The following is a 16,754-nucleotide window of genomic DNA, read 5'->3' as shown; positions in this document are numbered from 1 at the left end:
AAAGACCCGAACAACCAAAGACCTACATATATATGTGTGTGTGTGTGTATACACACACACACACACACACACACACACACACACACAGACACATATACACATTAAAAATAAAAGTAAAAATATGACTCTTGGGAATATCCATACTATTAAAATAATGATCACCAAGAGAATGCTTTAAGAGAATAAAATTACATACACACACAGGTAAAAAAAGGATATATGCAGTGTTATCTTCATTTTAGATGTCAAAAGGGTCTCTCTCTCCCTCCCTCTCTATCTTCCCTTGGTCTGCCACTCCTCTTCCCCCACTCTCTCTCTCTCTCCCTCTCTCTCTCTCTTTCTCTCTCTCTCTCTTTCTCCCCCTCCCCTCCTATCTGCTGCTCACCTGGCAAGCTTCAGGCTGTTGTCCAACAAGCTCAGGGGTATGCAACCTCGTCTCTTTTATGACTCATGGACTTCAACTCCCAGAATTCCTGAGTCAGCCTAGCTGGGCTAGCTAGCTCTCTCCTTCCCTTCCTGCTTCCTGCTTCCTTCAGAGACGCAGCAAAGGGAGGAGCTCCGCCCAGAAAGCTTTTCAGCTCCTCCGAGAACACTGTGAGTGCACTCTCTTTTACACACACACACACACACACACACACACACACACACACACACACACAGAGAGAGAGAGAGAGAGAGAGAGAGAGAAGCAGGGAAGTGCAATTGCCTCTCTCTGTCTCTGTCTCTCTCTGCAAAGGCAGAGGAGGCTGGGAGCCACAGGGGAAGGCTCAAAGAGCCGCATGCGGCTCCGGAGCCGCAGGTTGCCGACCTGTGTTTTAGAGTCTCAACATCTTTTTTACATCCTGGTGACCAAAACTGGATGCAGTATTCCAAGTGTGGCCTTACCAAGGCATTGAAGAGTGGTATTAATACTTCACGTGATCTTGATTCTATCCCTCTGTTAATGCAGCCTAGCACTGTGTTGGCCTTTTTGGCAGCTGCAGCACACTGCTGGCTCATATTTAAGTGATTGTCTACTAGGACTCCGAGGTCCCTCTCACAGTTACTACTATTGAGCAAGGTACTCCCTATACTATACCTATACAGTTGGTTTTTCTTGCCTAAATGTGGAACCTTCCTTTTTTCACCATTGAATTTCATTTTGTTAGTTAGTGCCCAGTGTTCAAGTCTGTCCAGATCCTTCTGTATCTGAAGCCTGTCTTCTGGAGTGTTGGCTATTCCTGCCAGCTTGGTGTCTGCAAATTTGATGAGTTCCTGGCTAATTAGAGAGGTGTATGAATATATTATGCCAGATCACGTCAACTCTTGTCTTGATAAGGTTTCATATAATGAGGAAAAACTAGGGCAGTGATGGCGAACCTTTTAGAGATCGAGTGCCCAAACTACAACCCCAAACCCACTTATGGGCCAAACCCACCCACTTATGTGCCGGGTGGGTTTGGCCCATTGGCTGGGTGTGGCCCATTGGGTGGGCATGGCTGCGGTGATAATGGCAGACTGGGTGGGACTAAAAAGTTCAATCAATCAATTCCAACTTTGCAAGATCTTTTTTTTTCCGCAAGAAGTTGAAATTGACTGATTGATTGAACCTTTTTTTTTGTACATGGCGGCAGAGACCTAAAGCGAAAAGATTTTACAAAACCCAGCTGAAGGCCTAGGACTGGGTCGACGGCGTGCGTGCCCACACCTGTGCCATAGGTTCATCACCACTGAACTAGGGAGACAATGAGTTCTAGTTCTACCTTAGGCATAAAAGCCAGGTAGGTGACTTTAGACCAGTCACTTTCTCTCAGCCCAACCCCCCTCATAGGGTTGTTGAGAAAATGTTAAAAATAAATAATGTTGCATAAAGTTACATTAATCTTCCCCCATCCTACTAATTTCTTGAAATGTCAGCATTTTATACAGTACCCCCATTATCTCTACCCTAATACTGATAGGCAGTGTTTCTCAACCTTGGCTGAAGATAGGTGGACTTCAACTCCCAGAATTCCCTAACCAGCTGGGGAATTTTGGAAATTGAAGTCCACCCATCTTCAAGCTGCTGAAGTTGAGAAACACTGCTAATGGGAATTAATAGGCCAACACATTTGGAGGGTCTCAGAAGAAAACATGCTTAAATCATGCTTATATATCCAAGCCTTTTAATTCTATTATATGCTTCTCATTGTAGGGGTGGAAAAATTCTTACCATAATAACACAAACTTTAAACAGGAAGTATTTCCAAATGCCGCAGAAAGGTAGTGAGCTCTATGTAATCTGTTGCAAGGAGTTTAGTGTTTGTCAACAGAAGCACACATGACTGTCTGTCAAGTGTTTCTGCTTAATTATATAGAGTAAGACAGGGAATTTTGGAAGAAACAAAAATAAGTTGAAGGACATGGGAATGAGTTACTTTAAGGAGTTTGTGTGATGGTACACAAAGAAAAAGAGTCATGAATGAGTATGGGCTGTATATGAAATGGGATGACCAGGTTACACGAAAGAAGTAAGCTCGGGTTTGATTAAACAGAGAATGAAGGCAGATCAAGGTACAAAAACATTCTATGTAAGTAGGTTTAAGAGTCAGGGAATGACAAAATAAATTAGGATTAGATAGAGATGATGAAACTCTGAAAAAGAAAGGTAAATCTAAAGAACCAAAGGCAACATCTGAATTGGTATACGTGGCATGGTAGAAGTCTGAATTTTATTTATTTGAAGATTTGTAAGACCACCCAACTCAAATTGTGACTCCATGTGGCGTACAGCATAAAACACACAATAATGGTGATAACAAAAAATAAAAACTAACAGCAGTAATCAATATATAAATAAAAAGGCTAAAATGTTTGCAAGGACAGAAAAATGTAGAGAGGTATAGTAAATGATGCTGTCTTAAATTAAATTAAATTTTATTTCCTTTTATTTTCCCTTAGTCATCAATACTTTGGCTTGCTATTTATTACTCGTTTTCCTTACTTGCCATAATGAAATCGAATATAGTGTGATTGGTATATATTTAGATATGGATGGATGGAGATTTGCCCAAATTAATTGTTCTTTTCCCTTCTTCCTTTCAGTAGTTATAATTTTCCCTAATCAAAAGCCTTCCATCCAATATGGAGAATTCTGTAAATTGTAGTCTAAGGTTATCTGTAAAGCCTCCAAGTTGGGTATTACAGATCCCAATCTTTGATGATTTGTCATCCAAATTTAGGCCTAATATTATGGTACTGGCGGAAGTCTATCTCGTGTCAGGGGTTATCTAATAAAACATATAATAGTACGCTTATATTTTTTTTCCACCTCAGTTATTTTAGGATGGTTCCTTAGACTGTTTGTGTCAGGCGTTGGCTTAGGTTATTTTTAACGCTGATGACTGAAGCACCCTTGGTATGTCAGCTTGCATTCCTGTTGCATGAAAAGGTTCAGATTCAGCACAAGTCATTTCTGTGGCTCTGATTTGGGTCCCTTTACACCGACTGTTTCTTCCAGATACTTTTTTTTTATAGCTATGTCCATATGAGGACAAAACTAGCAAAAGGTGGGAAATATCTTTCTTATATCTAGTTGCTGTTATTTATTTCTTAGGTACAGATGGTCCTCGTTTGTTTAGTGACTGTTCAAATAAATGGCACTGAAAAAAGTGACTTATGACCAGTTTTCACAGTTACAACTTACAACCATTGCAGCATCCCCGCAGTCACGTGATCAAAATTTGGCGCTCTTGGCAACTGGCATGTATTTATGACATTTGCACTGTCCTGGTGTCATATGGTCATCACTTGCCACCTTCCCAGCCAACTTCCAACCAATGAAACAAATGGGGGAAGCCAGATTTGCTTAATGACTGCATGATTCACTTAACAACTGCAGTGATTTTGCTGAATAGTTGTGCCCCAAAAGTCATAAAATGGGGCAAAAATCACGTAACAACTGCCTTGCTCAGCTCAATTGTGGTCATAAGCTGGACTACCTTATATATCTTCATCTCATCAATTTGCTCTAGGGCATGGGTGTCAAACTCGCCATGTCACATGATGCGCTGCGATGTCATGACTTTTTTCGCATTGCCGGAGCTGGGGTGGGCGTCGTCTCCACATGATGCAATGGCCCGTGGACTGCAGTTTGACACCCCTGCTCTAAGGGCAGTTCATAGGTAGAGTCAACATACAAGCTGATCAAAAACTGACCTACCAAACATTTAAAACCAGTGTTTTTAAAAAAAGAAAAATCCAAGCTTAAAAGCTTTGCGAACACATAATTCAGGGGTGTTGAACTGCCGGGCTGCAGGCCAGATGTGTCATGGCGAAACTGTGCCTACCCCATTGCTGGCAATGGCAAAAAAGTCATGTCACAACACATCACGTGACGTTGCGAGTTTGACACCCCTGACATAATTTAACAATGTGTATACTGTCTCAAGCAGCCTCTCTTCAACTGGCAAACCTGAATATACTAATGTTTACACCAATCTTAGTACAGCCTTAGAAATAAATTGGCAGATGTGATTCACTTTTGGAACGTGGTGGGATAGAGAGAACTATTGCTCTGATAATAACCTGGAGAAAATCCCAGTTTTGGTCAAGAATCTTATGCCCTGGAAGGATGCTTATGTAAGCACCATTTCTCAATTGCTGCTACTTCCACGTTTGTGGTCTTCAATTCTTAGAAATCTCCAGCCAGCAAAGTTACTGCCGAGAACATCAAGGGTTGACGTTTGCAAATCTGGAAGTGACTAAGGTTGGTATAGATGGTGCTGAGCTACTACATGAACCAGCAATCTCATACTGGGATCTGGTTTTTGCACATCATGCCAGCCATAAGCAGCCTTGATTGGTTTGGTTTTGGTTCAGAGTGCTACATAAACTCACTGGGCTTTTTAACTGCTGTGGTTTAACATGCTGCTTAAGTCTAGACAAAAGATATTTTCTTCTAATAATCATGGTTTGGGAGGATCTATGAATGAATTTTTATATAGAAAGTTGGTTGTTGTCTGGGATTAAGATTAAGAACAGGAAAAACAAAATATTTTGGTTGCACTGTATGTGGATAAATAACCAATTAGCATATTAGACATCAAGTAGGTGGTGTAGAAGGGGAGGGGTTAGATTTGATAAAAGGCGAGAGGTTGTGAAAATTTCCACATGTGAAACTTGAGCAAGAACATTAATAACTGGCAATATTTACATATCCTCTTGTGTCCATCTGCACGTATTCTTATTTAATATTTAAGGTTCCATTGACCCTCCTAGCAGAATCACATCTGCCATCATCCTTAGGAGGGCTTCATGTTACCAATTGCTAGCTGATGTGATAACCTACAAAAGCTTTTAATGACTACCACAACTTTTATAGAATGGAAAAGCTGGGAAATAGCCTTTTAAAGATTGAGCTACCAGGGTTCTGAAGAATAAGCTATCAATTATTCTTACTTGTGACATAGATAGAGACTATAAGCAGGATACTCGGCTTATATCATGCTTGTGGGTTTTCCAAAACCATCTTTATTAACTAGAAAAAATAACAATATAGATTGGTTAAGTTTCTACTTTGATGCCAAATGGCTTTTCTTATAATTCATAATCACAATTTGTTATTATAAATATCAAAAAAACAAGGAAGAAGCACATTCTTTAAAAAATAATTATAATTATTACAAATTCAATAATCAGTTATGATAAATTCAAGACATAACCGGGGACTTCAAAGAAATAATTTTATATAAATTAATACATCTCTTTCCAAAATATTTTTCTTCAACTAAATATGTATAGAAGCTACTAGAGACTTTGCAAATACACAAGCAAGCAAACCAACTCCAGGTTAAAAAAAGTAGCTGAAATATATAAAATGTAAATTGTCAAATTTTGGATCCAGATTCTTTCCCTCTGATTGACACATATGAAAAAGCTTAGCCATGAAATCAGACTACAGAGGTGAAGAAATCAGACTGATATTTTCAACTCTATGTTTAGCAATAATTTTTTCTCTAATAACCTTCAAGCTACCCCTCTGATAAAACAGCCAACTCCAAGTCCCATTTCCTTAATAAGCAAGGTTGGCTGGGAATCATGGGGCTTGTGATCCAAAAGATTCAGAAGGCTACCACATAGGATGGAGCCCTTGTAACACTTGGCCATTTCAACAGCAACTAAAGCCTGTGAAATGGAACTATAATATAAAATTTAACATTGTATTTAAAAGCAATTATTTCTCACATGTACTCATTACAACAGCCACATTTCATGACTTTCCAAATCAAAGGAGGTAGTAGTAGTAGTAGCACCTAGGATTGTATTTATTTAGAAAACAAAATCCTTGATATTTTCTCTCATGTTACCACTTCATATACTCAATACATTCTTATTTCATCCAAAATGTTTTGGCCTGGACTCAATCTTACTACACTATATCCCAAGAGTCACCAGTTTGAAATTGCTTCAAACTTATGAACAATGAGGCCCCAGTTCACGCCACGCTTTAAAATACTAACAGAATAGCAAAAGCAACGTTCTTCCTCCTTTAGAGATGGAAAACCCCAACCAGAGTTCCCCCAGAATCCTCAACTTTTATGTGCACATCAATTGTTATTTTTATGTGGAAGAGGTTTTTCATTCCTAACTCTGGAGTCCCAACTTCTCTTTTCTGGTGGAACCGGAACAGAGGGGAACGTTGTCAGCGGCTTCTTCCAGAAGAGACATGGAAACCCCATAGATCCTCTTCCAAACTTTGTGTCGATGATCCACGGTCAGGCAAGGCTCCAAGATGGCTGCCATTTGAGAGATTCTTCGCTGGAAGCGGCAGCGATCACGAGCCATTTCCTCCCATGGTCCCCGACGGGCAGCCCGAGAGGCATAATCCCAGACCACCAGTGAGTGGACAGTGACCACTGGGGAGAATCGGACCTAAGAATGAAAGAAAGAAGATGTGAGCTAACAAGGCCGGTATTTCTGGGCAGATGCTTGTTGCTATAAATCAAGTATGCAATTATATTATACCACACACTCTTTATATTTATTTGATTTTTATTTAGCCTTTATTACTTTATAAGTTCTCAAATCAGGAAGCATAAATTTCCTCTTATTTTCCCCACATCGATAACCCAGTGAGGTGAGCTGGGCTGAGAGAGTGACTGGCCCAAAGTCAGCCAGCCAGCTTTCATGTCTATGGCAGAACTAGAACTCACTGTCTCCTGGTTTCTAGCCAAGTACCTTAACCACCGTGCAAAACTGGCTCTAAATCTAATTTAGGTCTACATTAGTGTACTATTTCTTCTGTGTCTAGGTCAAACTTTAAACTGCCAGTATGAAGCCACCTTTCTAGCTTTGTCATTGGCCAAAAATAAGTCATTATCGTTACATGTTTCTGGTAGTATCCGACATACCAGTAGATGGACCAGACTCTGCATCTCTCCATATTCACACAGCGTGTTGTTATCTGCTAAGAGCATCCACTTGGTTTTACACTAGGGCACTCCCAGCTCTCAACCTATTCAGGGTCCTCCAAGTAGTATAAGGGAGGGTGGATCCTTCAGCCATATCCTCTTTTAATGTTATTCCTTGCATGGTGGTCTCCTTCCTCCATCTCTTAATTCAATTTTGTTCTTTATAGTTATGTACTGTAGTTGTTGGACTGAGACGTGTGGAAACTCAAGTTCCAAACAACCTTTAACAGCCAAATTCACTGGGTGACTTTAGGCCAATCATCTCTCACCCCAACTATTTCACAAGGTTGTTAGGCGGATACAATGAACACAAAAGCATTTTGTATGTTCTCTTAGCTCATTTACAGGAAAAGAAGGGAATACATTTGTTCATCTGAGTCATTTTAGGTGGTTTCCCAACAGTTCTGACACTGTTTCTTCTCAGTGGTAAAGTTCTTTTCATTTCATTTTATCCTTGCTATAATCTGAGATTAGAGCTATATCCCATTTTCCTTCCTGAAGCAGTGCAAATTAAATAATTTCACTCTCACAATAGATCCATGAAGTCTGATGAGCTAAAAGGTAGCCACTGGCCTTCAACACCCAGGAAGCCCCATGGGCTATAACCACCATAAATTCATGATCAACACTCAAGCTAATCCCTTGCCACGGTGGCATCTAAGTGCGGTTGACTATCTTTTTAATTTTTCCCTTAAGAAAAGAGATGTTATTTTTCACCCACAATCTCCACCTTCCAAAAGTGATTTTAAAACAGAGGCCCAGTCTAAGTTCAAATAAAATTGTCTGCCTTGTGTGCTTGCTGTTTTTCAGTTCTTCTCCAGTGGTTTGTTGCATTTAGGGTGGCTAAACAAGGACAGAATTTGCATCTGTCTGTGGACTTGACACATTACTGCGGAAGTCCTAGTAAGGCAAAAAGGAAGTAGAAAACAGAAAGCCAAGAACCTTCATTTTTAATTTACAATAGGCAATGTCTTAAAAGGAGGCGTGGAAATGACTCTGCTAGACTGGGAAATGTCCGAATATTACATCATTTACTCTATTTCCTTTGGAAGAGTCCTGTGATTCATAGTCAGGCACAATTAAAAAAAAACAAAACACATGACCTCCATTTCTTCCTAATTCAGGCACTAATCTGGTAACTGTAAATTAAGCATGTCACATCACATAAATCTTTTCCCTATTTGCTTTTCTACAGAGGTCTGCTCAATCGGAGCTCAACTGCCTGAAATTACTGAATAGGAAAGGCATTTTGTGAATGATAAACACTTCACCTTTGCTCCCTCAGGCATTCAGCCTTTTGTTCTTCAACATGGTCTTTGAAGAACATCCTCCAAAGGCCTAATCCTAACACCTCTTCAATAAAACACTATCTTTTCCTCTACTACCGGTATTTATGCCTCTGGCAGATAAAATAAACAACATTTTAGTGACTACTCTACAGATAGTCCTGTTCAGGTAGTCCTCGACTTCCAACAGTTTATTTAGTGGCCATTCAAAGTTACAACATCACTGAAAAAAACTGACTTATGACTGTTTTTCACACTTGTGACCGTTGCAGCATCCCCATGGTCACGTGATCAAAACTCAGATGCTTGGCAACTGATTCATATTTATGATCGCTGTTGTGTCCCAAGGTCATGTGATTACCTTTTGCGACCTTCTGACAAGCAAAGTCAATGCAGAAGCCAGATTTGCTTAACAACCATGTTACTAACTTAACTGCAGTGATTCACTTAACAAATGTGGCCAGAAAAGCCATAAAATGGGGCAAAATTCACAAATGTCTTGCTTAGCAATGGATATTTTGGGCTCAATTGTGCTTTTAAGTCGAGAACTATCTGTAGTTATTTTCCAATAAAATGGATCATATAGCCTAGAGCAGCGGTTCCCAACCTTTTGGGCAACAGGGACCACTTCTGTGGAGAAAGGTTTTTCCACGGATCGGAGAGTGCGTGGTTTTGTGTGCTGTCTGCATCCCATGAATGGAGCTTTGCTTGTTTGTGTGGATCGGTTGCTGGCATGCTGCGATCTGGTATTGGTCCATGGACTGGGGGTTGGGGTCCCCTGGCCTAGAGCCTAATTACCTGAGGGATTGTCTGTCACCTATAGTATCTGTCCGGCTGATCTGACCTGGCAGGGTTGGGATGCTCCAGGTTTCTCCAGTTAAACTATATTGTCTATCAAGACCCCAGTAGCATGCCTTCTCTGCTGTTAACACCTGCTCTCTGCATTGAGGTTTTTCCCAAGATCCAATTGGCCCCCACCCTACTGGTGTTTTGAAGGGCCCCAAAAACCTAACTTTTCACCCAGGCCTTTGGCAACTAGGATTGAAGCCCCCTTTTCTTCTTTGTTATCATCTGGGTTAGTTATTTTTGGTATTTTGGCTCTTTTTTGTTTTATGTTATTTTGTGTTGTTTTTTGCATTTTGTAAACCACCCATGGTCAGCAGGAGTCAGGCAGCATATTAACTAAAATAAATAAATGGAGCAAAAAACCCGCTTTTAACCTCTACAAGAAATTCAGCTGATGCAACTTTGCAGACTATGGTACTACCATAAAAACAACAACTCAACAGCACCATGTATCATTTCTTCTCTTCATCACCATGGTGAAAATAGTTTTAAAAAAACCACAAACGTTTCCTCAAACATAATCATGTGGGCAAGTCTTAAATTTCAATCTGTCACAGCCAAGAGCAGAAATACAAGTGTTTGTGCTCCTAATTAAGGAGCCATAAAAAAACAAAAAACAAAGGTGGATTTTGAAAATCCTCATTCCAATCACATCCAAAGAGCATACATAAATATTTTAGGACACTCACCTTCTTTTTCACCTGGATTTCCTGCTGTGAAACTAGAGGTATTTCTGCAGCGACAGGAGAAGTGTTTTTCCCAGGACTTGGTTGGCAGCATAGGTAGGTCTCCTGATTATTATCCACTTTTTGGTCCTCTCTGGGCAATGGCTGCTTTGGGAGATGACACGATTCCTCAAGTTTAAAACTGGCTCTTGTCCGATAAGAAGAGACGAGAGTTTCTTGATGGTTCTTGGGCTTTAGTGTATCAGTGGTGAGGTCTGTGTGGGCCTGAATGGGTTTGGAAAAACAAAGTGGGTGGAAGGATTGACTGTTCATGGACAGAGCTCCACCAAGATTCTCAAAAACAATCTGCTGTATAGAGTCCTCCTCTTCTACTTCCTGATAGTTCTCTAAGTCTCTTGAATTATTGCCATCAGAGCAAATTTTGGTCTTACTACTCTCTTCCATCTCATCTTCACTCCACCAGTCTTCTGAACTGTCATCATTGTCATCTTCTTCATCTTCTAATGGACTGTAGAATAAGGAGAGGACCAGGGAACTCTGGAAGCTACTGGGGATGGTAGAGGAGTCCATGTTGCACGTATCTTCATTCTCTCTACTCTTTTGGCTCATTTCTGGCTGTTCCACATCCTCTGAAGAATCAAGTGAACATGTAAAGCTTTGTTTCCCACATAATGGCAGATCTCGATTAGATTTCATGTTCTTCTCCGATTCCTGGGGAATTCTGGTGATTTCCAAAATTTGATCAAGGCCCTTATTAAAATTTAATTGTCCATTAGGATTGAAACAGTCCAAAGTATTTTCCAAATATCCACAGAGGTCCAACTCTTTTGTAAAGATTTCAGGATGGTAAGTATCTTCCAACAACTTAGGGGAGACATGCTCAGAACTTTGTATAGTCACACATTCTATGTCCTTTTCTGAAGAACCTTGCCAATTATTTCCCAAATCAAATACTATTGTGGGACTTATTAAACACAGCTTGGAAATCCTTTCCTCTTCCAAATGCATGTTATTCACTGCAGGGCTGCTTGAATGAATCAAAAGTTGTTCAATGTCTTCCCCAAAGTAGCCATCTATAACCAAACTTTCCTCCGAAAGGTAGTTTGTATGACTCTTGAGAGGATGATATTCCAAACAGCTGCCTTCCGCTATCATCATCTTCTCAGTATCATTTTCATTTTTTTTAAATTCTCCGGCCTTCTTTAAGCATTTCATCTTTTCTAAGATGGGCAAAGCCCTTCTGGCAATGCCCATCAAGACAGTCTTCACCAGCTTTGCAGGGAAAGGCTGCCAAAAATATAAAAATCTTCGCAACCAAACCATAGCGAACTCCATCATATGTCGAAGAACTGGAGATGTGCCAGCAGGGCTGGAGCTGACTGGTTCAGGAGGTAGAATTTTTGCCATTCCAGGTCCAGAGGGATAACAACTCTTGAGGAGAATATTTTGGGGTTCAAAGGGTGGGGTAAACTGGCTGGCCACAATACAGGGAGGCATTTTAAATCTGAAAAGAAGCAATCAACACTGGAATTTAGAGTAAGCACATGTAAGTGGAAACTCAAGATTTTTTTGTCCCAAAAGTGCTTTTTCAGGAGGCAACTGGACTTTCTTTTTCTTTGAAGATTTTTGCTTCTCATACAAGATGCTTCTTCAGCGCTGAAGAAGCTTCTTGGATGAGAAGCAAAACATCTTCAAAGAAAAAACAAGAAAGTCCAGTTGCCTCCTGAAAAAGCACCTTTGGGACAACTATGACCTGAATGACTAAGAATCTCCATAGACATCAAGATTCTTTGCTTTCTTGAGTTATAACTACAAGTAGTTATTATGACCCTACTGAGCACAACATTTTTGTTGCTGAGCAAGACAGTTAAGTGAGTTGTATCCCATTTTACAACTTTTTTTGGCACAGTTGTCAAGTGACTCACTGCAGTGGCTGTTAAGCAAATACAGCTTCCCCCATTGATTTTGCTTGTCGGAAGCCAAATGACATGACCCCGGGGACAATGCAACTGTCAGAAATACATGCCAGTTGCCAAGCACCCAAATTTTGATCATATGACATGAGAATGCTGCAATGGTCATAAGGGTGAAAACCAGTTGTAATGGTTCCAATAGATGAAACCAGTAAAAACAGAACTCCAAGGCAAAAGGTTTCCTTAAAGAACATATTTATTGGCTACAAAGTATCGGCAGGATCAAATGTGAAACCAAGACTGAAGTTCCCTCCCAAAGGTTACAAAGTTAAACCCCAGTAATATGCCATAAATATGTCATAAATCACATTCCCCAATAAACTACTTTGGTGGAAAGCTCAGCCCGCCAAAACCCCAGCAACAATGACCTTGGTTCCCACAGTTAAGGACAATTTATTGTTATGTCTACCCTTAAAAGCACACAATCCCCCCTCACAATTGTGGCAACCAAAAACAAAATTGCAGCGTTGACATCAGTCCTAAGTCACTTTTTTCAGTACCGTTGTAATTTCAAATAGCCACTAAACTGTTTGGCTGAGGATTACTTGTATTTTTTATGAGGTTAGATCTATACATCAAGTCTAGCACTATCTGTCCTTTGTTTCATACAGATTCCCCATCATCTGCTATCTGAACCTATTTTTTTAACAACATAGATGTTTAGGACTGAACACTACTATTGTCACAGACCAGTCAGTAAAAAATGGTTTTTGACATGTTTTCTAAGGTGACGGTTTATGTGAATGTAGTAAGTGAACGTGTTCATGTTGTAATTGAAAATCAAGCCACAGTTATCCTCACCTTATGACCATTTAATGATAGGCTTGGCAAAAGTGACTCACAATCTGTACTCATATTTATGACTGTCACACCACCCCTGTAGTCATGTGACTACAATTATGGACCTTAGCAACCAAGTCACATTTACAACCTGTTGCCAGGTGATTGCAATTTGTGACCTTTTTGCCAATCTCTGGCAAAAAATACCTGTTGGCATGTAATGACTATATGATTCATTTAACAACAGTCATAAAAAGTCATAAAATCGCATATGATTTAACTTACCACAGAAATTCTGGTCTCAGTTGTGGTCATGAATTGAGGATTATCTCTATTTTATTCTAGATATTCTGGTCTATAATTCTCAGCACCCTTCAATCCAAGATTTCTGGGCACTGGTGTTCAAGAATGTCTGAAAGACCACAGGTTTCCCACAAACTTTCCTAAGCTAGTCTGGTTAAAACATCTTAACTTAGTTCAGAAAAATAACTGGCATTCCAGCACATTTTAATATCTTTTAAGTATGACTAAAATGCATGATATTTTTTTATCTGCAAGAATATTTTTTATGTATTCAGAAGGAAAACAAAGGCATTTAATGCTTGCTTTGTTAAGTCCTATTCCTGGTATCAGATCTCAAAGCCGGAATAACAGAGTTGGTTGGAAGAGACCTTGGAGGGCTAATCCAGCTCAGGAAGGAAACCCTATACCATTTCAGACAAATGGTTTGTCCAATCCCTTCTTTAAAACCTCCAGTGTGGATTGAAAGAAAACAAGTTCTGGCATTTGGAAAATCACAACTCCAGCATTCTTTGGAAAATCAAAGTGGAGTAAATTTCCTTCCAGGGCATCCTGTCCTTTTGCTAATCCAATTTTTTTCAGCAAAGGCAGAATAAGTTTTCAGAAACAAGAGCTGGCAAGTGGAGGAATGGGGAAGGGAAGAGCTGAAGACCACATACTTAGGTGCCTTACTCCCAAATTCCAACACAATTCCTTCTGCCCCCTACCTGTAGTGCAGTTTACCTCCCAGCTTTCTTAGGGAAGGTTTCACTGGTTGAGGTGTGTAGGCTGAATTCAGGGCGCGCCCCAAACAAGTTGAAGCAAGTGCTCCTGAAATGCTGGCAACACCCCAGTCAGGAAGGAGGGGGGCGTGTGAGCATACATACACACACACACAGAGTTCAGATGCTGATTGTGCAGCTGCTGGGGAGAGAGGAGAGACAACCTTTCTGACCCACAACAGGTTAGATCTGGAAATGGGGGGAGGAGGGGAGAAAGGGAAGGGAATATATTCAATGTATGAGAAATGACAGGCATTTAAAAAAAAAAAGCAGAAGGGATTGCAAATGATTGCAGACAAATACTTTTTGACAGCTGATTTCAATGATCAGAAGTTATCAGTACAAACAGCTTGGATTCTCTAGGACAGTATTTCTCAACCTTAGCAACTTTACGATGTGTAGACTTCAATTCTGGGAGTTGAAGTCCACACATCGTAAAGTTGCCAAGGTTGAGAAACACTGCTCTAGGACAAGAAGTGAGAAGATCCTAATGGAATATAGAGGAATATTATGGAAAGAGGGAAAGGAGTTATAAAGTGGCTTTTCCTGAGGATATTTGGTTCTTTCTGAAAGAGGAGAGTTAAGGAGGATTCAATGAGAGTTTCCTCACAAGCATTTGGTGGACAGCAAGCAGTAGCATTGGAAGGCCAGCAAAGGGGTGGGTGGACTGGTGAAATTGGAAACCGAGACAGGAAGAAGAGATTGACTACTTTGGAGGGGGGGAGGGAGACAGAGAAAGGGGAGGGGAGAAAGAGATTCAAGAGAGTCCATAAAGATCCCTACTCTAGAGCAAAAAACTTGGAATATTCTTTGGATGAGGGATCTCAACTAACCCTTTTGGAGGGCACCCAGGTTGGAGAAAGCCACCCTAGACTTTGGCGAAGCACAGAAAAGACTTGAAAAAAATTCACCTTGCATGAAAAGAGGGAGCCACAAATTAGAGAAGCGAATTATATACCAATGATATTTTGAAGGATCAGAGCAAAAATAACAGCATGTTACAGCGGATGGGGGGGGCGGCGGGAGGCAAAGACCAAGAACATCGAAAGCTATTCCCAAAGGCTTTGGGGTTGGGGCCCAGAACCGAGGGAAAGCGACCCCACCATGCTTGTGCCAACGGAGGAAAAACAGTTCTGAGAACCGCACGAAGCAAAAAAAAGGGAGGATTCTCAACAATTAAAAAGGGCGGATCGTTTGGGTGGAGGCCTGGGAAGACAACCGAGAGGGCGGAGGTGGCAGGCTATCATAATGCCAAACCGGGACACCTGGCCCGAGTTCGGAGAACCAGCGCTTCTCTACAAAACAGGCGTTGCCGCTGGGGAGTGCTTTAAGCATGTGGGAAACAGAAACACGGGATGGGGAGGCGGAGAGTCGCCTTGGAAACGTGCATTTGCCGGGAATGAGCAGGAGATCAAGCGGCTGAGCGGACCGCCTAATAGGCCAAGGGGTCCAGGAGGCTAAGCGACAAATAAATTAAGGGCATCATTTTAGGGGGCTGCCCCCCCGCCCCCGGGGAAAAGCAAGGTCTAATAAGGATTGAACCCTCTTACCTCTGGATTTTTAGCCAGTAATAAACTCGCTCCAGCATGTAACTGCGGGATAAATGCGAATAAGCAGCCGGATGGTAGGCTTTACAAAACAGCAGCTCTTCTCGGCACGAACCATTTCGCCCTATCGAGACTGACCTTTGCTTCTTCACCGATTAGAATAGGATATTTCAAAGCGAAACGAAAGCCGCAGGCGCTTTATATAGACCTATTCGCAGGGAACAGCGTCATCACATTGTGACGTTAAGGCCGGGGCGTGGCCAGAGTCGGAGAGGGAAAGAGACGTGAGGGTTCTAGAAGGGGGGAGAGTGGAGGAAGTGGTGACGTCAGGGGAATGTCTTGTGGTGAGAAGCGGGGGGGGGGGGCGAGATGGAAGCTTACTGGGGATTTTCAAGAGTCCTTGGTGCTCTCTGCTAGTTTCTCCAACTGCTAGTTTCAATTGGGACAATGTAACAATCCTAGACCAGGCCAAGTCCAAAACTGTCAGAATTTCTAGAAGCCTGCCACTCTGACAAATCAGCCATTAATAGACACATAGATGTTAACAACATCTATAACAGGGGTATCAAACTCAATTTCATTGAGGGCCGCATCAGCATTGCAGTTGCCCTTAGGGGGCCGGGTGGGTGTGACCAGGATGGGTGTGGCCTACTGGGTGGGTGTGGATGGAGTGAGTGTGGCCTATTGGGTGGGCATGGCCAGCTCTACATCTTTCAATTCAAGGGGACCTGTGGGGGCCTGGGCAGGAGTGGGACAGATCTGAGGGTCTCTGGCAGAAGGGGTTGGGACTGGGGCAAGTGCCAAGGCATGGTCACTGGAGGAGCCTCACTGCCTGCTGAAACCCCTCTGCTGGAGCCCATCAAGCCAGATATGTGAAGTAGGCAAGGCCCATTTGCTGGCCACTTCCAGGTGATGGTGCATTTCTTCATTCCTCACAAAGGGTGACACCTCCCCAGCGTATACCCAGGGGGTGGGACCAACATGGCAGGGGCTGTTTCCTCGCTGTTTCCAGAAGGCCTTGTGGAGCTAAGACTGAATGCGTTTCAGCATAGATGGCCATCACAAAATTGTACATTGGCTCCCGGCTGACCAGGGCCAAGGCAGTGAGGGCCGTTCCTCACTGTTTCCAGGATGGCTTCGCGGGC

General features: G+C 41.7%; 2 protein-coding genes across 5 annotated transcripts in view; one reads left to right on the top strand and one right to left on the bottom strand.

Annotated features, from left to right (window-relative positions):
• Positions 1 to 5,470: 5,470 nt before the first annotated feature.
• On the bottom strand, positions 5,471 to 15,836 carry PPP1R15A (protein phosphatase 1 regulatory subunit 15A). The gene is made up of 3 exons (XM_039335221.1): positions 15,613 to 15,836; positions 10,252 to 11,752; positions 5,471 to 6,891 (listed from the first exon to the last, which is right to left on the bottom strand). The coding sequence occupies exons 1-3, from the start codon at positions 15,648 to 15,650 to the stop codon at positions 6,604 to 6,606; spliced, it is 1,827 nt and encodes a 608-aa protein (XP_039191155.1). The 5' UTR covers positions 15,651 to 15,836; the 3' UTR covers positions 5,471 to 6,603.
• PLEKHA4 (pleckstrin homology domain containing A4) overlaps positions 12,417 to 16,754 on the top strand; it is a 77,692-nt gene continuing 73,354 nt past the window's right edge. For 2 of the 4 annotated variants that reach the window (XM_039335220.1, XM_039335219.1), the window contains exon 1: positions 12,417 to 14,244. In XM_039335220.1, the coding sequence (XP_039191154.1) occupies positions 14,117 to 14,244 (128 nt within the window). In that variant the 5' untranslated portion in view covers positions 12,417 to 14,116. The remainder of the gene's footprint in view (positions 14,245 to 16,754) is intronic. The other 2 variants (XM_039335210.1, XM_039335215.1) reach the window with 1 other exon arrangement.

Source organism: Crotalus tigris, unplaced genomic scaffold (assembly GCF_016545835.1).
Source record: "Crotalus tigris isolate CLP2741 ecotype Arizona unplaced genomic scaffold, ASM1654583v1 scf7180000017639.5415321, whole genome shotgun sequence".
NCBI classification, from domain to species: domain Eukaryota; kingdom Metazoa; phylum Chordata; class Lepidosauria; order Squamata; family Viperidae; genus Crotalus; species Crotalus tigris.
Note: the sequence above shows the minus strand (reverse complement) of the source record. Positions and strands in the feature narration are given on the sequence as shown.